The 24,417-nt window shown below is 40.6% G+C and overlaps 1 protein-coding gene across 1 annotated transcript; it reads left to right on the top strand.

The window, feature by feature from the left end:
* Positions 1–676: 676 nt before the first annotated feature.
* itgb2 (integrin, beta 2) lies at positions 677–23,915 on the top strand. The gene is made up of 17 exons (XM_041056797.1): positions 677–737; positions 2,010–2,048; positions 2,790–2,841; positions 3,566–3,663; positions 11,247–11,448; positions 11,660–11,830; positions 14,593–14,834; positions 16,322–16,480; positions 16,736–16,831; positions 16,927–17,016; positions 17,182–17,319; positions 17,544–17,734; positions 18,936–19,168; positions 20,394–20,613; positions 20,760–20,974; positions 21,444–21,610; positions 23,426–23,915. The coding sequence occupies exons 3-17, from the start codon at positions 2,793–2,795 to the stop codon at positions 23,489–23,491; spliced, it is 2,337 nt and encodes a 778-aa protein (XP_040912731.1). The 5' UTR covers positions 677–737; positions 2,010–2,048; positions 2,790–2,792; the 3' UTR covers positions 23,492–23,915.
* The last annotated feature ends 502 nt before the right edge of the window (positions 23,916–24,417 follow it).

Here is a 24,417-nt window from a genome sequence, read left to right as displayed (position 1 = left end):
ACTTCGAGCTTAGATGGAGCTGGATGGGTTGGTTGTCAGTTAATGGTTTTTCTTCGTCCATTTCAAGCGCCTGTCGTCTTGCTAGCGTAGTAAGCTTGCTCACTGGCTCCGTGACAGCGTGTTTTCTTATGACTGTTAGTCAACAGCTCACCAGTGCTGTTTCTGTGCTATGATGTACTCTAAACAAACCGTTCCTATGCAGATGGTCACACAACTGAGTTGCAACAGCTTTTTCAAGAAATTTAAAAGTAAAGGGGAGGTTGGATATAGGTCTATAATTTGCTAAAATGCTTGGGTGAAGAGAAGGCTTTTCTGGTCTACATTATTTTCATGAGCTCTAATATGATGTTTTCAAGGCGAAAGATGTCTGGGTATTTACAGAATATTCGTCTCACCGCTTCCAGACCCAGCTTTGTGTCTATATTAGTGTAGAGAGACTCCACATATATTCCATCTAAGATAGGTGCTCATAGAAACACAGCTTATACAATTAATATATATTTTTACTGAGACTATTGCCTGAGTGTTTCTACACAGAAACTGCAATAAGCTTAATGGAGTGATGAATTTGCAGTCTGCTGGTGTTATTCTTTCATATGTGACACAAACCTTGCTGCTATTTTGAACACACTCTTTGGTTGCTTCACATTTCCTGTCATGAGGGTGGAGTCTTTCCATCTGTACAGTGTTCAACACAACTGTCAACCACAGACCAGAGCTGTGTCTTCCTGTTTCTGGTAAGTCTGCTTTTATAAAGATGTTTTTCTGGTGAAGAAATAGTTGTTATGATTCTGATAACCGTCTTCCCTTTTTTATTGTTAATGTTCCTAAAAAATTGCATCAAATTTGGCATCATCTGTAATTTTGGAAATAACTATATTTTCTTTCATACTGTCATACCAACTCAGACTAGTCAGACAAGTGTAATGTGAAAAAAATGGTTTGTGACAGTTTGGGAATTTGTATTGAGCCAAATAAGGAAGACACGCTTCTTGTTTTCTGGGAGGAAGCTGATTGAATTAAATGCAAAGTGGCACATTTTTCGAGAAAAGGCACCAAGAGTTGTATTTTCATTTTGGGTTCTTAATCCAAAACTGTTTAATTACATGATGTGAATTTCATTTTAAACACATTTTCATATAAAGATTCTGTTGTTTTATTGACAAGAGCAGATCATGCCTCTGGCAGAAACTGACCATCATTGCTGGAAATGTCAGGAACTAGTCTGTATTGCTGTCATGATTTGTATTCACATTGAACTGGTGTCCAAATTGCAGAAGAATGTCAATTTCTATGTATGTGTGTGGTGTTGCCAGTCTACAGATTGTTTCTTCCCAGTAGTAAGAAAAGTAGAGACAGACTCAAATCTATGGTCATCTCAGAAGCCATAGTAAATGATGTTTTATTGGACTACACTACATGGGATACTTTACGGTTTAAATGCAATAACTGTGCCACTTCTTGCTCATGGGAGAAATGTTAGATCTTTAGCAGTAGAAAACGTATGGCTTAGAACTGCTCTATATTAAGAGTGCCCTGAGATACCTTCCACCGTAATTCAGGTCTATGTGAATAAAACCAATTTGACTGACCTGCTGCCTCAGCATCTATCGATCCAAAATGTGATCTGATAATGTTGAGTTGAGTAATGTACTCAGGGAAGTGTCAACTTCAGTCTGTTTTGTTTGCATAGATATTTACAAAATAGATAACATTCTGCTTCCTCATGAGCTACTTTTCAGCCAGAAAGTGGAAATGCGCTAATGACCAAATGCCTCACTGTTCCCTTTTTACCTTTTAAGGCATTGACAATGTGCAGCACAAGCCTATGGGTACAGGAAACCATTGTCTTCATATTCAGTATTACACTTGTTGGCTTGAGGCTCTATCAGTGGGTGGATGTTTCACACATATCAGCTGAATGACAGTCATTTGTACAAGTAGTTGCCTGATTGCATGATGCTCCGAGGACCTTTGATATTTTAAAATCAAACATCTTGTATTCGCAGTCACACGCTATTCATTACAAGTTCACCAACTTAATAAAGGTAAGGTTTTGATTTTTGATTTATTCTCTGTTGACAAATTGTCAGTGTGCACCAATATCTACTAGTGCCCAACTTAAAACCAACTGTGTTATGACAACTCATTTATAATTGCAGTGTTGTTTTTCAACAGGTTAGCATTTTAGTATGTCTGTACACGGGCAGACCGAAACATGACCTTGTTGTCTGTACTATTTTCACCTGTCAGTACTTAATAGATCTGTTCAGATGTATCTAAGTACAGATCACTGCCTTGGACTTTTAATTGGTTGAACCTTTCACGTTTATTATTGAGGTTGTAGTTTGCAGTTGTGTTGTATAGGACTGCGTCGCACTGACAGGTGTTTAGGTTTTTGGCCTGCCCATTTACAAACATGAGGGGAGAAGAATATTAGGAACACTTCAGAATATAATGCCAACCAGTCCAAACCATCCTGACTACAACCTCAGTGATAATCATATAGTTCAAATAGAACTGAGCATTATGTTCACAAAGTTAAAAATTTATGACAGAACTGTTGTATTGGACTATATTAGATTTTACAGATGATCTTATACAGATGAATTTATACTGCAAGCAAATAATTTTGGTCATTTCAAGGCACAAATTTTTAAATAGCCTATAAATTAAGTATTAAATATTTGCATTTTAAGGACAAGGTTGTTTCCTATATGGAAATCTTGCCCTTTTAATTCTATTAAACGTTGATCTAAGAGAAAAAACATCTGTATTTTTGTCATCAGGAAATGGATTCCTGTTTGCTGTTTCTTCTGCTCCTGTTGATGGATAACAATGGTAAGCTTTCAAAGTTAACATTGCATTATTTATTTGCAAAGCTCAACAAATGAATGTTTCTCTACTAATGAATCAATGAAAGGACTGTTTGTAATGCTCAGGGGCTCACATGTGGCAAGGTACAATATGTACCAAGTGTATGTGAAACCACTCAGGACAGAAAATGATTCAAAAGCAAAAGAAAAAAGGGAAATCTCACTGATAAAGAATGTTCAGGCCAAGGTAATTCAGTTTCACAGGGAGCCTTGTTCTTAAAGTTATAACACCTGGTCACAGATAAGAAAAGACATTAGCGGGGCCTAATGGTTTAAAACGTCAGCATTGGCAGCTTGAAACTCCCAGAAACAGTTTCATTACCACTGAGTGATTTCTCCAAACATTAAACATTTCTTTTTACTGTGTTATGTACTGACAGATTATAATGATGACTAACAAATATTTTGATTGCTGTGATTGTGACTGCTGCATACAGGTTGCTTGCACTGATCCTACTGACTCTAGCATTACTCAAAATAGGACTTGCACCTATAGTACTGATACTACAGGTATTGATCAGCCCCTCTCTATACAACACACATTTAACTTCCATACAAAGTAGACATGTAAATGATTCAATTGAGGGGTTTATGTTTACAGTATTTCAGATTGTGAATGTGAGTTCAGTTGTGATTTTACAGTTTCCTTACTGGTATTTGTTGCATAGAGTTTGTGTTTTTCTTTGCAGGATTGTGTCAACAAGAGGAAGTTTGCTCAAAGTCAGTGATCAACTCCTGTGATGACTGTATCAGATCTGGGCCATACTGCGTGTGGTGCAAACAGCTGGTGAGAAAGAAACTTGTGTAGTAGTGTAACATCTCTATGCTGTCCCTGCAATGTTAGGCACCTGGTCCTACATGACACTGCAGTAATGAAAACCACAGCATGAAAGTAATGTTGGTCCAACACACTGTTCAGTATAATCACAGCTGAAGACTGCTGTGTAAAGCACACTAAAACTGATTCTGTATGGGTCTTATATGAACTAGGTTTTTTTCAGTAGTCTACAGTGAAAATTCATCTAAAACTTACCATTTATAACATGATCATTGCTAAGCTCTGTGAACTCTGCTTGTTCATCCTTTAACCATAGCAATGGTAAAATCCATAAATCAATCTGATGTTTATTAAAATGAATAGGATGATATGTCACTTCGGCATTGTTTTTTACACAGTGTCTGTGGAATAGTGTAAATTTTCTTTAACTCTATTGTAAAACAGGCTACTTCAGCAGTCAGCACTGATATATTTACATTCTATCAGGACTGTGAATAGAAGAGCCCCCCACCCCAGTTTTACGGCCCTCTTAAAGGCCATAATATCAACTGTGTGGCTTCAACAGGGACACCGGTCACACCCTCCATGTGGTATTTTGCAGGCAATTCTTGCAGGTGCACTGACGGTTTGTTTACTATGGGAATGTCATTTGTGCCCTGAAAGATTATTGTGACTTAAAATGTAGAGATAGCGCATTCTTCTTTAACAACAAAAACAAAACTAAAATATATTTCTTGTTCTTTCAAGAAATGTATTTTAGCTTTGTCCCTTATTTGTTCGTTCTTCTAAGATATTTGTTTTGTTGAGCACTAATGCTTAATCAGTGGGAGATACCCTTCCTACTATACACACCAGCCGCTACTTTCTACTGCTTAGTCAAATCAGCCGTCCCTGTATCTCAAATGCGCATTGCAACTAACATTTACGGTACGTAGTAGGGACGAACAACGAACAACACGTTCACCTTTCAAAAGAAGAGCAAACCCGTTGTAGCGTGTGTATATATATATATATATACACTGTATATACTGTATAAAAAACGTAAAGGTATAAGTACTACCACGGTGTACTCAGCTGTCAAACTGCCAACTATTGAGGAAGGACTAAAATTTTTCTGTGCATAAGTAGTCAATGACTTTCATATTTTTAGATGCAGTACTTAGTGTACTACTACCACAAGTCATATGAAGTCTTGCCACTGTGTACTTTCAGAGTAATCAGCTGTCAAAGTGGCTACTATTGATTTAACATATGCATCCGTCTTCTACTTTAAGCAAGGGTTGAAATTTTTCTGTGCATAAGTAGTCAATGACTTTCATATTTTTAGATGCAGTACTTAATGGCTAAGTATATTATTCAAATGCAGGTAGCGAAGTTAGGGAGTATTAGATATATAATTTATATTAATCTTTCCTCAAAGTTGAACACAGATGCATATATTTGAACAAAGATAGGTACTTTGACAGCTGATTAGTCTGAAAGTACACAGTGGTAGGACTTCATTTGTCTTATGGTAGTAGTACAGTAATCAAGAATCAAGAATCTTTATTGTCATTATGCAAGGCACAATGAAATTTTGTACAGCAGCTCTTTGGCACAAATAGTAACATAAAAGGCATATTTAAAATCTATCTAAATAAGTATAAAATAGAATAAAATATAAAATAAAATAGGGATAAAGAATATGGTGAACAGTGCAACAATATATAAAGTGACTGGTATGAATATGGATATATGGGTCAGAGTACAGCTTATTTCTGACTTATTTCTGACTAAAGTGCAGTGCAGCATGAGTGTCTTTTTGCAGGCGTCTAGTGATCAGCCTTTGGATTGGTGGAGGGTGGATGTGTGAGGAGATGGGGTGATGGATTTCACAGCTCTGGGGAAAAAGCTGTGTCTTAGCCTATTGGTGTGGGTTCTGATGTTCCTGTACCTCTTGCCAGAGGGGAGAGGTACAAACAGTTTGTGACCTGGGTGGGTGGGGTCTGCAGCTATACGACTGGCCCTCCTTTGAACCCGGCTGTCGTATATAGAGTCCAGTTGTGGGAGAGGACTCCCCACGATCCCCTGTGCTGTTTTCACCACCCGGGCCAAGTCCTTCCTGTCTTGTGCAGTGCAGCTCCCGTACCACACTGTTGCACTCAAACAGAGGATGCTCTCTATTGTGGCTCTGTAGAAGTTTGTCAGGAGCTGAGGGGAGAGTCCAGACCTTTTGAGCTTCCTGAGGAAGAAGAGCCTTTGTTGAGCCTTCTTCACCAGGTGGGAGGTGTGCATGGACCAAGTGAGGTCAGATGTGATGTGGATGCCCAGGAACTTGATGTTGTCCACCCGCTCCACCTCCTCCCCATGAATGAGGAGAGGGGTGTGTTCCATCCTCCTGGATCTCCTAAAGTCCACAATGACCTCCTTGGTCTTGCTGGTGTTCAGGACAAGATTGTTGTCTGCACACCATCCTGTCAGGTGCTGGATCTCCTCTCTGTAGTGAGTCTCATCATTGTCCGATATGAGACCCACTACAGTGGTGTCGTCTGCAAACTTTACGACTATGTTGGTGGAATGAATGGCGGTACAGTCGTGTGTGAACAGGGTGAAAAGGGCTGGGCTGAGCACACACCCCTGCGGTGTGCCTGTGCTCAGGATCAGTGTGGATGATGTGGTGTTGCCAATTCTCACCACTTGAGGCCTGTTGGTGAGAAAGTCCCTGATCCAGTAGCACAAGAGGCCAGGCAGTCCCAGGTTGTGAAGTTTCAGAGTCAGCTTGTCCGGGATCACAGTGTTGAAAGCTGAACTGAAATCCACGAACAACATCCTGACGTAGGTGTTGGGGTGCTCCAGGTGAGTGAGGGCCGTGTGCAGTGCTAGAGAGACCGCATCCTCTGTTGATCGGTTCTCTCTGTAGGCGAACTGATGTCTGTCCAGAGTAGCAGGGATGGTGTCTTTGATGTGACTTAAGACGATCCTCTCAAAGCACTTCATGATTACCGGTGTCAGAGCGACTGGGCGGTAGTCGTTGAGGCTGGTGACGGCAGATTTTTTCGGCACAGGCACAATGATGGAGGACTTAAGGCATGCAGGAACTGAAGCTAACTGCAGGGACAAGTTGAAAATGTCCAGAAAAACACCAGCTAGCTGATGTGCACACAGCTTCAGGACCCGACCTGACACCTTATCTGGTCCTGCAGCTTTGTTGGTGTTGATCCTCTTCAGGGTGGAGCTCACCTGGTGATACTGCAGGACGAGAGGCTGGGACTGCTCCTCTAGCTGTGGGAGATGAACAGTCTCTCTGCTGCCAGGAGTGTCAAAGCGTGCAAAGAACGTATTTAAGGTGTCAGGCAGAGCGGGATCGTGGCTGATCTGCTGGTTGCTGTTCTTGTAGTCTGTTATGGTCCTGATGCCTCTCCACATTTCCCGTGGGTTGTTGTTGGAGAAGTGCTCCTCAATGCGTTGTCTGTACCTGTGTTTGGCCTGCTGGATGCCCTTCCTCAGTTCTGTCCGGGCCCTTCTGTAGGCCAGCCTGTCACCTGACCTGTAGGCTACATCCCTAGCTTTGAGCAGAGACCTCACTGTGCTGTCCCACCAAGGTTTCTGGTTTGGAAACACCTTGATGGACTTTGTGGGCAGAACAGCATCAGTGCAGAATTGCACATAGTCCAGGACGGATGATGTATAGGTCTCCAGGTCCGAGCCATCTTTGAACACTCCCCAGTCAGTGAGTTCAAAACAGTCTTGTAGTGCTGAGGAAGCCTCCTCAGTCCATACCTGAACTGTTTTGGTGGTTGGTCTTGTCCTGCAGATCAGAGGTTTATATGCTGGGATTAGCTCCACAGAGATGTGATCCGACATGCCCAGGTGAGGTGCTGCTGCAGCTTTGTATGCTCCTGGGATGTTGCAGTAAACCTGATCCAATATATTATTGTCTCTGGTGGGAAAGTGTATAAATTTCTGGAATTTTGGAAGCACTGCTTTCAGTTCCACATGATTGAAATCAGCCACAATCACAGCTGCCTCTGGGTTAGAGTTCATCTGCCTGCTGATCAGACAGTAGAGCTCTTCTAGCGCTAGCTTAGCGTTAGCCCGCGGTGGAATATACACAGCTATGATCAGAATGGAGCAGAACTCTCTCACCATCTTGAATGGTCTGCATTTCACAGCCAGGTATTCCAGATCAGGAGTGCAATATATTATTGTCTCTGGTGGGAAAGTGTATAAATTTCTGGAATTTTGGAAGCACTGCTTTCAGTTCCACATGATTGAAATCAGCCACAATCACAGCTGCCTCTGGGTTAGAGTTCATCTGCCTGCTGATCAGACAGTAGAGCTCTTCTAGCGCTAGCTTAGCGTTAGCCCGCGGTGGAATATACACAGCTATGATCAGAATGGAGCAGAACTCTCTCACCATCTTGAATGGTCTGCATTTCACAGCCAGGTATTCCAGATCAGGAGTGCAGAGCGTTCCGATGATGTGTGCGGCTGTACACCAGGAGTTGTGGATGTAAAGTGCAAGCCCTCCGCCTCTGCATTTGGCCGAGTCCGCAGTCCTGTCTGCTCGGAACAAAGAGCGTCCCGCTAGCTCGACCGCGGCGTTAGGTGTGCTGCCGTCCAGCCAGGTTTCAGTGATGATGACCACACAGCTGTCCATCCTCCGCGTGACGATCCTCAGCCGAATCTCGTCCACTTTGTTGGCCAGTGATCTTACGTCCTCTGTGAGGAAGAGACTGGGGAGAGCCGGACGGTGGGGTTTAGCATGTAGCCTAGCACGCACGCCGCTCCTCTTGCCCCTTTTTTGTTTACGGTGCCTCCTCCGTCTCCTAGGCCACAGAGGAGGGGTGATGGCGAAAGCCGTGGTGGTCCGCTGGATCTCTGGCAGTATAAAATCCGGCTCAGGGTATGCATAAAATTGGCAGTTTCTTCCTATGTACAATAGTTCAGCCCTACCATACTGAACTAACGCTTCAAGTGGTTGTAACCACAACAAAAACACGAACAAAACAAACGCCGAGAGCCCTGAGCCGCTGCGTGCGTGCGCGCCGCCATCTCGCTACTTTAAGTACTGAATCTAAAAATATCAAAGTCATTGACTACTTATGGACAGAAAAAAAATTAACCCTTGCTCAAATTTGAACACAGGTGCATATATTTCAACAATGATAGGTACTTTGACGGCTGATTACTCTGAAAGTACACAGTGGAAGTACTTCATATGACTTATGGTAGTAGTACAGTAAGTACTGCATCTAAAAATATGAAAGACATTGACTACTTATGGACAGAAAAAATTTAACCCTTGCTCAAAGTTGAACACAGATTCATATATTTGAACAATGATAGCCACTTTGACAACTGATTACTCAGAAAGTACACAGTGGTAGGACTTCATATGACTTGTGGTAGTAGTACAGTAAGTACTGCATCTAAAAATATGAAAGTCATTGACTACTTATGGACAGAAAAAAGTTAACCCTTGCTCAAAGTTGAACACAGATGTATATGTTAAATCAATAGTAGGCAGAAAGTACACAGTGGTAGGACTTCATATGACTTGTGGTAGTAGTACAGTAAGTACTGCATCTAAAAATATCAAAGTCATTGACTACTTATGGACAGAAAAAATTAATCCTTCCTCAAAGTTGAACACAGATGCATATATTTGAACAATGATAGGTACTTTGACAACTGATTACTCTGAAAGTACACAGTGGAAGTACTTCATATGACCTATGGTAGTAGTACAGTAAGTACTGCATCTAAAAATATCAAAGTCATTGATTACTTATGGACAGGAAAAAAATTAACCCACGCTCAAAGCTGAACACAGATGCATATGTTAAATCAATAGTAGCCACTTTGACAGCTGATTACTCTGAAAGTACACAGTGGAAGTACTTCATATGACCTACGGTAGTAGTACAGTAAGTACTGCATCTAAAAATATCAAAGTCATTGATTACTTATGGACAGGAAAAAAATTAACCCATGCTCAAAGCTGAACACAGATGCATATGTTAAATCAATAGTAGCCACTTTGACAGCTGATTACTCTGAAAGTACACAGTGGAAGTACTTCATATTACTTATGGTAGTAGTACAGTAAGTACTGCATCTAAAAATATCAAAGTCATTGACTACTTATGGACAGAAAAAAAATTAACCCTTGCTCAAAGTAGAAGACTGATGCATATATTTCAACAATGATAGGCAGTTTGACAGCTGATTACTCTGAAAGTACACAGTGGAAGTACTTCATATGACTTGTGGTAGTAGTACAGTAAGTACTGCATCTAAAAATATGAAAGTCATTGACTACTTATGGACAGAAATTTTTTAGTCCTTCCTCAAAGTTGAAAACAGATGCATATGTTAAGTCAATAGTTGGCAGTTTGACAGCTGAGTACACAGTGGTAGTACTTATACCTTTAAAAAAAAAAAAAAAAAAAAAATATATATATATATATATATATATATATATATATATATATGCTACAACGCGTTTGCTCTTCTTTTGAAAGGTGAACGTGTTGTTCGTCCTCGTACCGTAAATGTTAGTTGCAATGCGCATTTGAGATACAGGGGCGGCTGATTTGACTAAGCAGTAGCAAATAGCGGCTGGCTTGACCGCAGTATAGAACTGGACTGAATTGAGTTCATTTGGTTTTCACTCTCTCTCTCACTCACACACACACACACTTCTACTATCACGGACTATTTCCATATCGATATTATCAGTAACCTTGTTTCCAGAGATTAAAAGACACGTCTGGAGGGACTGCGAGCGAGCAGAGCTGCCACGCTGTTTATATAAAGTAACTGGGCTCACAGTAACGTTACTAGTAGTTGTGAGTTGTAGAGAACTGGGGTGTTTATTACAATTTCGGGAGAGTCTGCTGCCTTAACTTACCTTCGAAACACACATCTGCACTCCGGAGCTTCTCCACCCGACAAAACATTTTTCTCCTCTCTGCCGTGTGTGTGAGCACTGAGCATGAACAGCTTTCACTGCTGATTGACTGCTACCCGTGCCAATCAGCTCTTCTTATAACCAATCAGATGGTGCTGTGGGTGGGTCAATGCTGGAGACAGAGTAGTGACTGCAGACAGAGGCGCGACTGCATCAGGGCCAAAATAACCCAGTTTTAAATTGATCTCATTTTAAAAAAAAAAGGCAGATGCCGATATGTGTCAAAATGCCGAATATCGGCCAGGCCGATAATCAGTCGATCTCTAATTCCCAACCTAAATACTTCCTACCATGATGTTTTTCATTTACAAGTCTTCAAGATATTGTCTCCTTCCTGCCTTTTTCTGGAATGCTTTTAATGTGAAAAATCTGCTGAAAGTGTCGAGTTTTGGTAGTGGTTATGTCACAGAACATTTTGTTTTGTTGTTTGAAGATTTGTTGTTTGGTCTAGGGGACTGAATTACCATATCTTCTGGCCGTACCAGCCACTAATAGGCCTCAACATCCCCTGAATGCATTGATGGCCAACCACAAGTACAAGAAACCTTTTGCAAGAGAGTAACAGTAACAACAACACATGCAGACATACAGTAAATGAGTGAATTTTTCATGTGTTTTTGTATTCCCTTTATAACAGAATTTCACCAAAGCAGGTGAACAGGAAGCAGTGCGTTGTGACACCAAAGCTCAGCTGATAGAAAGAGGCTGCATGGCAGAAGCAATCATCTCCTCCAACAATGAGCAAGTGATTAAGAAAAATAACCCACTGACCACATCATTCAACCGGGAGGAGCCTGTCCAGCTGGCACCACAGGAAATTGATCTGAGACTGCGACCCGGTTAGTGGAATCAGTTAATGCAGACCTTTGATAGTTAAAGGAATAGTGTGGCTTCCAGATCAGAGTAAAACCAGAGCAGTTATGTGTGTGCTCCAAGGTCATTATCTGGCTTCGGGGAAAAAAGAAGTCATGAATTCTGGAAATAAAGAAAATATCATCTCTCACAGCATTTGATTTGATTCATTACTTTGCTTTTCTCTTGTGTTTATAGGGCTTCCTATGACATTCAGAGTTTCTTTTAAAAGACTTCAGGGTTATCCGGTTGATCTCTACTACCTGATGGACCTTTCTTTCTCCATGAAAGATGACTTGGAAAATGTCAAAGGACTGGGACAAGAACTTTTTGCAGCCCTGAAGAAAATTACTCAACATGGTCAAATAGGTAATAAGATTGCAGTCTTGATCTGACAACATAAATTGTCATATGAATATTTATTATCATATAATACTTTAAAATACAGCCGCAACTTACAGTGTCATTATCTTTGACTTATCATGTATGTGCCTACTTGTTATCAGGACCAGGGCACATACTGTAAATAGGACAAGATAGGAAGACGGCAGGTTTGTCTTTCAGAGGGACCATTAAAAATATTACACTTAAGTGTAAGTCGTTTTTAGTCTTAAGTGTCAATTCAACAGCTGCATGATATGGTAGTAGTTTTATGTGGTAACAAGAGAAGAAAAGTGGGGGAAATGGGTGACCGTGCTGGTGGTGAAACATTTACATTGTAATACATTTTCAAATGCTATGATTGTGGTTGGCATAACAAAACATTTGGCTAAGCCTCAGTCTAAGTGTGTAGCTCTTGTAAGGAGCATATGTAAAAATTGTAAAAGGGAAGAAGCAGAGTTAGTGACAAGCCTTAATGGGAAGTCAAGTCAAGCCAGTTTTATTTATATAGTGCTGAATCATAACAGAGGTTATCTTAAGGCACTTTTCATATAGAGCAGGTCTAGACTGCGCTCTTTATAATAACATTTGCAGAGACCCAACATTTTCCTCAAGAACAACACTTAGCAACAGTGGAGAGGAAAAACTCCCTTAACAGGTAGAAACCTACCAAAACACCTGGCTCATGGTGGGTGGCTGAACGTGTCTCAACTAGTTGGGGTGGGAGAGAGAGTGGGAGAGAAAGAGACAGAGAGAAAGAGGGGGAAGGGGCAGGCAAGAGTAGGAGAAAAGAGAAAATAGCTCAGTGCAGGTTCCACATAATGATAATGATAGCAAGACTATAAGTAATAAGAATAGTAGGACAAGTAATAGGACTAATAACAATGATTAATGAGATTTATTATGGGGCAGTAGGTGGCCCACAGCCACCAAAGAGAAGAGAGGCGAGAAAGCACAAAAGTAAGGGAAAGGGAAGTAATCGAGTTAGTAACAAGCCTTAAGGGGATATGAATGTGAAGAGAAAGAGAGGGAGAGGAGAAGAGAGGATCTTGGTACAGGGGATGATTCAAGATTTAGCTACAGCGCCTTCAGATAGACATCTAGTAAAGACCTTTTTGTCTAATAAGTGAAGTCCAATAATAAGAATTCAGTTGTAACTAAACAATGGTCTGATAGAAGATGATTCTCTGGGAAGATTGTTAAATAAGCATTGTGGGTGTAGAGTTGTGTGGGTTCATAAAAGATGCAGACACTGGAGCTCTTTCTCATAACTTTTAATCTGCCCAAAATAACACAGAATCGCCAACATAAATACACTTCTTCTCTTTCGCCACCTCCGGAACGCTCCTTCTCTGATTTTTCACAATAAAAGCCCTGATCAATCAAATAATGAACATACAGAGAATGTATGTTCATTACATACATTCTCTGTATTTAGGATCTGTCATCCTAAATATTGCATTAGGATGACAGATCTAATTTAATAGTCCACATTTAATTCTCCTAATTTGTTTTGCTTTTGCAGTGGTGGTCTTAATTTTTGTTACATTTTTATGAATAGCTCCTCTCCTGTTTTCTTTTGATTTAATAAATTTAGGTGGTCGGGGGTCAGACAGTATCCATGGGATTTTGTGTGGGTGACCACTCTAATGGAAGTGCAGAGAAGTGTGTTAGACTGCAACTCTGCCTACTGGTCTCAACTCTGGGTTGTCATGTCTACTAATAAACTTGGCCAGATTTCTAGATATGAGAGCTTCTCCATCCAAAGTGGGATTCAAATCCCTTTCATACCTCTGGAGTGCTGCAATTTGTTTCAAATGGGAGACCCCATCACTCATACACACTCCTCACTTCTTAGTGCTATCCAGAGGAAACAGAGCAAGGGCTTATCCTCTGGCAGAAGGCAAATTTGATGAACCATCACCTTGATGTCACCACTTGTAGCCACTGTTTATGCTGGCGGTAGTTGGCTGTCTGGAGGAATCTAACTTTACCTTTATGATATACTACATGATGCCAGCCACCCCATTAACTCAGTTGGTAGAACACGAGAATCAATCTCTCAGAGTCGTGGGTTTGAGCCCTACTCCTGGCAGCACTGCCTCCCATGGGCCCAGCACCCGTGGGAAGTGCCGTAGGACTGCATTGTGGACTGGGCGGCAGTTGTCCCCGTGACCTGGGGCCCTGACCCACATAAGCAGCAAATGATGACGACATGACATATACTACATGATGTGCATGATACCACAACTCAGCAGAGAGAACAGCCACTTCAGGGGCCAATTTGTGATGAAACCCGCTACCACTGGTTTCTGCATTTTTTGGCAGGATGTCCTACCTTAACGTCTTTGGTTAACTCATGTTAACCATGAAGGGAGGAGTGGCCTATATTTTGACCACATCCACATCACTCCTGATGGTTCACTAAGTTCAAAGTCTGTGTGAACATGAACACCAATTGATGCTTTTTTTCCCCGTGAGTAAGATAGGCAGTTGTGTTTCTTCACCAAGCATTGACTGGATAACTATGCTCCGACCAGCTTAATTGTACCAATGTGAATGCGTGATTACACACACACACACAACACAACAAGATGCTATAAATATTGCCATCAGCATTTGGACAAACTATTTACAGAAAGTGTGCAAGCTATATTGTAAAATGTTGCCTTTTATATTCTAATATGTTATGAAATATGTTACTTCTGTGGACATCTCAGTGGTATTAAGAGCCATTTCTATAATTACAGGGTTTGGTGCATTTGTTGATAAGACAGTCCTTCCTTACACTAACACCAACAAGGAGAAACTGGATAAGCCATGTGATGAGGATAGCCAGCAGTGTCAGGCTGCCTTTGGCTACAGACATGTCCTCAGTATGACACCAAATCAGATTGAGTTCGAAGCAAAAGTGAAAGAGCAGTTCATTTCTGGGAACTTGGACTCTCCAGAAGGGAGTCTTGATGCCATGATGCAAGCTGCTGTATGTGGGGTAAGGACTTAACCAAAGAGATGACTATGTACTGTGTTTATTATTTGTTTTTCCAGTTATACGCATGCTTTCCCTAACACCCACACTTACATTACGATGACACATTGGGGGCAGTTTGGGGTTCAATATCTTGTCCCAAGGACGTGCAGACTGGAGGAGTGGGGGATTTAACCACCCATCCTGTAATCAGTGGACGACCTGGTCTACCTCCTGAGCCATAACAACCCCAAGCATGGATCTAGAAAACATAAACATACTTAAGTTATTCAAATGACACTGTCTAAGTCTTTTAATGGGCTGTGTAAGCTTTAAGGGCATAGCTGTAACAGCTATGAACCACAACTGACAGCAATAAATTCAGAAAAATTCAGAAAAAAATCAGAAAACTGCAATAAATTCCAAGACTCGAGAATAATTTTCCATCTTTTCACATCTTTTGGTTTAAGGAATGATGACAGTTAATATCAGAAGTGAGTTCTGAGAATGTTGTACAATGTTCTACATTATAGCATACGATTAGGGTGCTTTCACATCTAATCTGTTGTGCAGTCTATGGTGCATTCTAAACGGACTGAGACCATCTGAAAAGGAGGGTCTCAGTTGGTGGTGCGCCTCCCACAATCAAAATTGTCTCAAAGTGCTTTACAGAGACCCAGAACCTGACCCCAGAGCAAGCATTAAGGCCATAGTGGCAAGGAAGAACTCTGTTTTAACAGGAAGAAACCTTGAGCAGAACAGGGTACATATGGGGGACCCTCCTGCTGATGGCCGGCTGGGGGAAAGGAGGAAGATAGGACAGCTGGGAATGGAGGAGAGGAGGAGAAGGACATGCAGCATATAAAACATGATACAAACAGGGTTGGGAGTGGACAATGTTAGAGGGCCAGCATTCAGATTACAGAACAGTTAGTGGTACAGACAGCGAGACCAGAGAGAAACAAGCACAGGACTCCGGGAGAGAGAGGACACAGAGTTAATGGCATGTAATCAAGGTTAATAAATGTGAGTGGGTCTGATAGAAAGAGGGAAGAGGAGAGGTGTACAGATGTTTGTGGTGTTAATGATGGTGGATATGTGATGTTAACATGAAGTCAAACAAACCATCAGCTGATTATGAACTGTTTAGTAGTTCCTTTCTCTCTAAAGTTCTTCATCCAAACGTCATTTAGAAGCGGTCCAGATACATAATCAATTCTTTATATGACCTCCCTGTGACAACAGAGAAAATAATTAAACACATGAAGTTATACATTACCAGCTGTCAATAAATAGAGGCAGGAAACAGATTTTGATTTTCCTTAATGGAAAATGGAAAGGGATGACAGGAGACAAGGGAAGGGACAAAAAAACAAAAACACTGGAAACACAATTGTTGTTTTAAAAAGTTTGGTTTAAAGGGCTTTTTTTGGGGGGTGGAGTTTTGTTTTAACTGGTCTTTTGATGCTCCAGTCTTTCTTAACTGGACCCTATCAAATGTTGTTGTTTAGGACAAAATAGGATGGAGGAAAAGCAGCACTCGGCTGATTGTACTGACCACTGATGATGGATTCCACATGGCTGGCGATGGAAAACTGGCTGGTATACTGGAACCCAATGATGAACAGTGCTACATGGAAAACAACCTCTACACCAAGAGCAGTGAGATGGTATGTTTGAAATCGCATCAGGCAATCAACAGTTAAAAGGGATGCAATGCTATGAGTGCTATGCTATCTTTAGTGCACGTGCATGCTTGTGTGTGTGTTTCATTCACTTGGTGTGGGTAAAATGCAGAGAGTAATTTCCCCAGGAGGGATCAATAAAGTAATTAAATTAAATTAAAATTAACTTATGGGCAAAAGAGTGAAAATGAGTTTTGTTCAGTGGCTAGCACCTTAAATTCCACTGATTGCTCTTTGCAGGACTACCCGTCTGTTGGACAACTAGCTAAGCAGTTGGAAAAAAACAATATTCAGCCGATATTTGCAGTGACAGAAAATATGCAAACTGTGTACAAGGTAAATGAAATTTACTTTTCATTTCTTTTGTTTTGCTATTGAACACATCATATACTTACTGTACTGATTTTTCATTTTACCTTGTTTTATCCCAGCAACTCTCTAAAATGATTCCGAAATCAGAGGTGGGAGTTCTGTCACCAGATTCTAAAAACATTGTTCAGTTGATTGAAGCTGCTTACAATGTAAGTTGTCAATCTGACATTGCTACTTTTCCCATTTTGTGTGCACACATACCTTTAAAAACTGTCCTTTGTGACCAATACATTTTGCCTCACAATTTTCTTTTTTTTTCTTTTTTCCTTTTTTGTCAAAACTCACAATTTTCTCAAATGTGTAATCCATGACAGCGGTTGTCCTCCAAAGTAACTTTGACCCATGACAATCTCCCTGACAATGTAAGAGTTCTCTACACCCCTATATGCAGTCATGCAGGACCAACAAGAGACACCGAAGGATTTTGTGATCGTGTACATGTGGGAGAGGAGGTCAGTTCTTTTTTCTAGTTTTTTTCCCCAACTTTTCATGGTGATGTTAATATGTCAAGTGCACATGGTTCTTGTTACATCAGTTTCAAGTCAAGTCATCCATCCACTGTCCAAGGTGCAATGCACTGCATATTAATACAAGAATGGTGTTTTTGGTAGTGTAGAATGTTGTGGGAAAAAAAAGCATCATCATCTGACTCCCCAACCCTAACTGCCCTCTCCAGATCTCTTTTAATGTCACTGTGACAGCACTCTCATGCATGAAGGACACTTCTTTCACTATCCGACCACTGGGCATTAAGGACACATTGACAGTGACGTTATCTACAGTGTGTGAATGTCACTGTCAGGACCCCATCACCACAAACCACACACACTGCAAAGAGAAGGGAAGTATCAGCTGTGGCATTTGCAGGTAAGCTTTATTGCCTGCACAATGAAAGTGTTGTTGAGTTGCCATGCATTAGAAGTTTTTGAGTAAATAAAATGTTACAGTATCTATTGGTTTTTGTCAGTGCAGGCATCAATACATATTTGGTGGCCTTAAACTGTATGTATGGCTAAAACAAATCAGGTTATCTAATATCAGAAGCTGTCCCCACTGGGAAAATGCCAGCATCAGTCATTTGTTCAAACGAATATACCACTATTAAAAGATAGCTACTTGTTCTATTACCCAGTTACCCCACTGGCCCTTGGCATCTGTGGGGCCTGCAGTAATCAGTGCTTTCCAGAGTTAGAATCAGAAACAGAATCAGAAAAAACTTTATTAACCCCCAATGGGAAATTCTTACTGTTACTTACAACTCCCAGTTGAAAATGAAGAAAAGAGGAAAATTGCACATAGAGTGTGTAGTAAGAGAAAAAAAGTTTCTGAAATAAATAAGTGAAGTGAAAACAAATAGTGTAGTATAATGTATAGTATAAGTATAGTATAATGAAAATTAAGTTAAAATATTGCAATTAATCAATGTACCTAGGAGCAAACAGTTTGTGATCAGTCGTGGGCACAAGCAGATCAGAATGAATTACATGCAGAGAATGTGCAAGGCAAACCAACAAACCAACCAACCAACAAACCCACGGCAAAACAAAACTACAAACCAACCAAAAATAGATTCAAAGGGTTCAAAAAGATTCAAAAGGTATTCAAGTAATACAAAACACCCAACAAAATTTGCCATTGGAAATGCAACAATATGTAATAAATATTCAACTTAACAAAATGTGTGCCATGTGACATCAGTATTTTGGGAAATGTGTTCTTTTTTCTGATTTTCTGAGTCAGATGAGAAATCTGGTGTATGATGTCTTTGTGTCTCTTATTTTTATGAAGCTGGAGTCAGCATGTAGTTAGCCTGGCTTTGCATAGAGACTGGAAACAAGGGAAGCTAGCCCTTTAAAAGAACATTTAAAGCTAACTAGATAACACCTTCTATGTTTAATCTGGGCACAAATAGACAACCTGTATGGAACAGTGACTTTGGGGGCTTACAAGAATGGTCAAAGAAAATGTCTTTTGTAAAAGAATTACAAAAAAATTGGGGGGGGGGCTGGCTCTTTACTTTGTTACAGATTTTAGGTTTAATTGCTCTTCCTAATGTGTCCTTATTCAGCTGCCATGAAGGCTACGTTGGTCAGTTCTGTGAGTGTGCCATAGGTGATAAAGATGAACGCTCCCTACGGGCATCCTGTCAAAGGCAGAATGGCACCGAGTGTGAGGGTCGAGGAGACTGTGTGTGCGGGAGGTGCCAGTGCCACACCACAGAGAATGGAAAAAGTTACCATGGTGACTTCTGCGAGTGTGATGATGAACACTGTGAGAACTTCCAGAATAAACTCTGTGGAGGTATTTTCAGTCATAATATAATCTGAATTGTCAAGTCTTTTAGTCAAGTCTTTTAATTCATGTTTGATAGTTGGCTGTCTTCTTTTTCAGGCAGAGTTTTGTGTAACTGGGTGGGGGGTGGGAATAAACTTTATTTTTGATTGTTTATTGTAACTGACAGAAAATGAGGGAGGAAGAGAGAAGGGGGTCGCATTCAAAAATTGTCCCTGATTAGACATAAACAGGGGACAGTTAACCTCAGTGTCATGCACCCCAAGACTCTGGAATTTTACCACTCCATCTCTCACTCCATTGAGCTTCTGGTGAGGGATTTGCTGCTTTTCATAGAAAATGATTGGAAGCCAGCTTTAAGAGAAAGTCAGACAAAGTTCTAATAAATGTACTATAGCCTGGACGAGGTGGAAAAAACTGGCACATTAACAGGTCACAGTTATGAACAGTTGTCTATTTATTTGAACCTGAAATGTGATATGAGCGCACAGCTCCTGTATCGATTTCCTTAACAATCTTTAACTGCAGTGACAGTGGATGTAGCAGTAAAGTGCATGTGAGTTTACAGACCGATGTGGCCACATGCCGAATATGATAGATGCTAACAATTCCTCCTGTGGAAGCTGGATTTCTCTTTGATGCAAGGGCTTTGTAGAAACCACTGCAGACAGCCGAGTTTAATTAAGTTTCCCACAGTAACTGTGCTTATAGTCTTTGATTCATTGTGTGACACAGAGAAATATCTTTTAACTGAACAGGAAACAGTTCCTTTTTGTTCACATTATTTCCAGAGAGCAGTGATTAAGAGGAACAGGCTAGTAGAGCAGATGTCTTTGTTAGATGTGTGTCTATGAAGAGCAGAAGATTACAGAGTTTGTCTAAAACCTGTTTCATGTTGTCTTCAACATTTTCCACCAGCTTCAGATACTTAAAGGAGGAAAGACAAGCTGCTCAGGCTGACCAAAAACAGCACACGTCATGTAGTGTCTCTCTAGTTACATTTGTGAGGATGAATATGTGATTTGAAGCCTTTAAACATGAATCTCTCTTAAGTTCCTTTGTTCAGTCTGCTGCTGACCTCATCTGTGACCCCCACTATTACATACACTGTGCAGATACTTGATCATTTTTGAAGTTGCTCAGATGCAACTCAGGATACACAGGGGGCATGCATGCACAAATTTGTAGTTAAAGGTGAGAATATCAGTGCTCTAACTCTCCTCTCAACTTACAGGAAATGGTAAGTGCAACTGTGGTCAATGTGAATGCTATCCGGGCTTTGAGGGCACAGCCTGTCAGTGCAAGGTGTCTGATGAGAGCTGCCGTACGGTTAACAACACCGTGTGCTACGGCAGAGGGACCTGCAAGTGCAATCGCTGTGAGTGTAAGGAGGGATACCAGCGCCCACGATGCCAGCAATGTCTCGGCTGCCCTGATACATGCCAGACCAAACTGTAAGGACTCAACTTTTACTTTCAAATTATTGGTTCAACCAAATAACAACAAAAAGACTTTCCAGTATTTGGTCACAAATAAATAAAGTAGCTCCTTCTGACTTATGTTGAGATTTTAAGACTGTTGCTGTTCGACTTGTTTTCAGGAATTGCATCGAATGCCTCGGTTTTGAATCAGGTCCCTTTAAAAAAAACTGCTCCGCGGCTTGTGGCAAAAGTATTTTTCATGGAATGGTAGACCAGTTCACCATAGTAAGTAAGCAGTGCCAGCAGAAGGACTCAGAGGGCTGCTGGATCAAATTTAAGCTGGACCAGCTGGTGGGAGAGGATAACTACAGGGCTGAGATTCTGAGAGAGAGAGGTAAGTTACAATTTAACAACAGTTTCATGATTTCAGAGCATGTTTAGAAACATTAAACCAGACTAAGAGACACCCAGCTTTGTGAGGATGTACTTACAGCGGTATTACCATGCTCGGTGGCAATGCTAAAATATAATGTTTACCACGTTCACACATACACGCATTTACATCGGCATTTTCTAGGAACACTAAACACAGTGTACAGCGGCTGAGGCTGATGGGAAGTTCAGTAGGTATTTGAACCAAATTATTGGACACATTCAATCATTGTCCTGATCATGGTGATATAGATTATTATAAGAGTTCATCCTGAGTATCTGAACTAATTTCTAGTAGTGGCAACAGTGGTTGAAACATTTCAGTCTGGACCAAAATGGACCAACAAACTGAAAATCTCCAGAGCCTAAAAAAAGTCAGCAGACATACACGATATGTGTAAAACTTGTGTGAATTATTACTCTTCCTCCAGACTGTCCAGAACCACCCAGCATCGTAGCTATCATTGGAGGCTCCATAGCATCTGTGGCTCTCATTGGCATTATAGTGCTGCTGCTCATCAAGCTACTCATCTACATGAAGGACCTGAAGGAGTTCAGGAAATTTGAAAATGAAAAGAAGAAATCCCAGTGGGCAAAGGTGAGATACTTTCTAATTTATTATTACTCTGGTGTTTTTCGGTTCCTCTGTTGTTTGTCGTTAAGTGCTGTGCAGTGAAGCAGGCTTTCTTTTAGGGTTGAATGAAAGGCTACATGATAGACTGTCCTGCAGTGCAGCAGCAGTGTAGCATGCTGTGCTGCAGGATGTGTTATTTATATAGCTTGATGAGAAACATATTGCTGCATTTATATTTTGTTTGACAATCTGTCCCTAAGTTTACAGAACCCCTGAAGGGTCAACTACTTTTACATTACCAAATCTCTCAACAGATATTATAACAAGCTGACACAGCAGCCAATCAGAACACACAGCCCCTACCAAAACAAATTTCCAGCCAACTCAGCTAACGTTATTTCAATTGCATCATGAGCCTCATGAGCCCCAATTGCATCACGGTCTCTCACAATGTCCTTTAAATCACACTTCCTGACCCTGGAACTTTGAAAAGGATCTCTGCTTGTTGTGACACAACTACAAGTAACTTTGGAAGATAACCCCTTTCCCCCCTCTCTTCTGAAATCTTGTCTGAAATTTAGAAGGTGTTTTCAGTTCTGTGCAGTTCCATGCTGAACTTAACTACTGGTTAGACAGAATTGATTTCACTGAATAACACATGAACATAACAATGTTCATTCATAATACAGTACATACTGTGGCTATATACTAGGGGTGACTGAAAAGGTTGTGGTCTAAGGTAGAAAGAGATGAGTTATTCAGCTCTCTACATGCATGTTCAGTTAAGCTTTTTGAGTGATTCGATCAGAAAATCTGAAGTGAACAACTTTTGTGGTTTTTCTGGTTTGGGTTGAAAACTGAAAGTTAGCTCTGTCTGAGAAAATGGACACATCAGCCTTCATGCAGTCATCAGCTCCCTTGGTCTCAAGGACTCATTAGCCAAGGAGTTCTTTGTCCTGATGTGATCTGATTTTGCCCCTTAGACCACTACATTTTCCCCAAGATGAAGAAAATAAATGTGCTGGCCTTTCTAAAAACTGACTCATCCCATCTTAGGCCACAAACTTATCTGATAGAAGCACTATGGGTTTAACATCCTGAATAACATTTCTAATTTCATGTTCCAATAAAATTGTAATCATGTCTTCTAATGCCTGGAAGTGTACCAGGCATGATTAATACAACAGATGTGTTATCATACAGCACAGGAGTTCAGTCAGCACAACCATGTCACTATACTGGACGCACAAACACAAAAACTAGTGTGACACCAATCAAAGCCCCATGGCTATGGTCACACTCACAACTACAGCCTATTTCCATGGAGAGAGATAGACTCAAAATGGCCACAAATGTGTATCACATGATCTAGGAATGAAAAATCTTTCTGACAATCTCTGTAGAACAGAGCAACCTTACACAAGTTCTTCAATTTTTGTCTTATGAATGCCTTATCACAGTCAGTTGTCTAAACCATCTTAGACTCCAGCCTCGCAGGTTTGTGCAGAGGTTCTCCAGGGGACGGCTGTAGTTGTTGAGAAGGCCTAAGAAGGACTTCAGTTTGGAATAAAATGGCATTTGGAAAGTTTCACTCTGATGGCAAGTCTTTAGACATGTGAGCATCTCATCCAGAACTTTTTAAGTGCTCCTTCTCAGCAGAAGCAGTGATGAAGACATCATCCAAAAAAAACATCACATGATCCACCCTTTGAAGAATCTGACAATCCGACTGTTTTGTTTCGTCATTCTCTTGTTCCATATGATATGAATTGTTGAGCTTTAAGATTAAAACCATCTTGCATGAGAGCAAACTAATTGTTGTGTTTTCTCTGTTACCAGGCTGACAACCCACTGTTCCACAAGGCCACCACCACAGTGGCCAACCCCACCTTCACTGGAGAGTGACGGCCTCAACTGCAGCACAGTGCTCACTTAGCAAACACGGCTGTATCTGATTTAGGTCTGTTTGTTAGAAGAATGTCATTTGTAATGCTCATGCGTTATTTGCAGATTTCCACTACTGGCATTAATGGGGACTTGCTTACTATTTTAGTGATGGACTGCTCTCATTTACCATCTACAGGCTGCATGCACCTTTGCTCAAAGCTTATTTTACTTACATGAGATGTATTGTAATGTAGTACAGCATATAATATATACAGTAGGAGAGTTTATAGTGGTATAGCATGTACAGGTTAAGCAGAATATAATGTGTATAACACAGTACATTCACTGGATGTATCATAAGGACAGAGATACTCATTCAAAGCACTGTTTTTCTCTTGGTGTGGTTAATACTTACTATTAATAAATTGACGCTTTAAAATGACTTTTTAAATATTTGTCGATAAAATCGCATTTGAGTTGGAGGTAAAATGAATGATAAAGAGCAAAAAGCTAAACATTTTTACAGTTTGTAAGATTTATAGCTGCATAGAGAGATGAGAGCAGTTTAAACAGCAAATGCATAAACCAAAGTAAAGTGCAAAAAGGCACTTTGTCAGACAGCTATGTAGTGCTACAGAGGTCTGTGACTGTTTTGCTCTTATTTCAGCACTATAAGTGACCCATTAACATTTCCTGTACACTGGACCCTGCACCCTCTCCTGTGGAACCAACTGCCAGTTTGGGTTCAGGAAGCAGACACCCTAATTTTAAAATTAGGCTTAAAACCTTTTTGTTTGACAAAGCTTATAATTAGTTGTAGTTACAGTTTTAGTTATTATGACTAAACCTATAGTTAGTCACAATTATTTCTATAGACACTGTTACAGTTAAGGATAAAGCCCATTATCCATTTCTAACACATTACTTTGCTTAATGTTCCACTC

The sequence above is a fragment of the Toxotes jaculatrix genome, chromosome 15, assembly GCF_017976425.1.
Source record: "Toxotes jaculatrix isolate fToxJac2 chromosome 15, fToxJac2.pri, whole genome shotgun sequence".
In the NCBI taxonomy this organism is placed as follows: domain Eukaryota; kingdom Metazoa; phylum Chordata; class Actinopteri; family Toxotidae; genus Toxotes; species Toxotes jaculatrix.
This window is presented reverse-complemented; position numbering and strand designations above follow the sequence as displayed.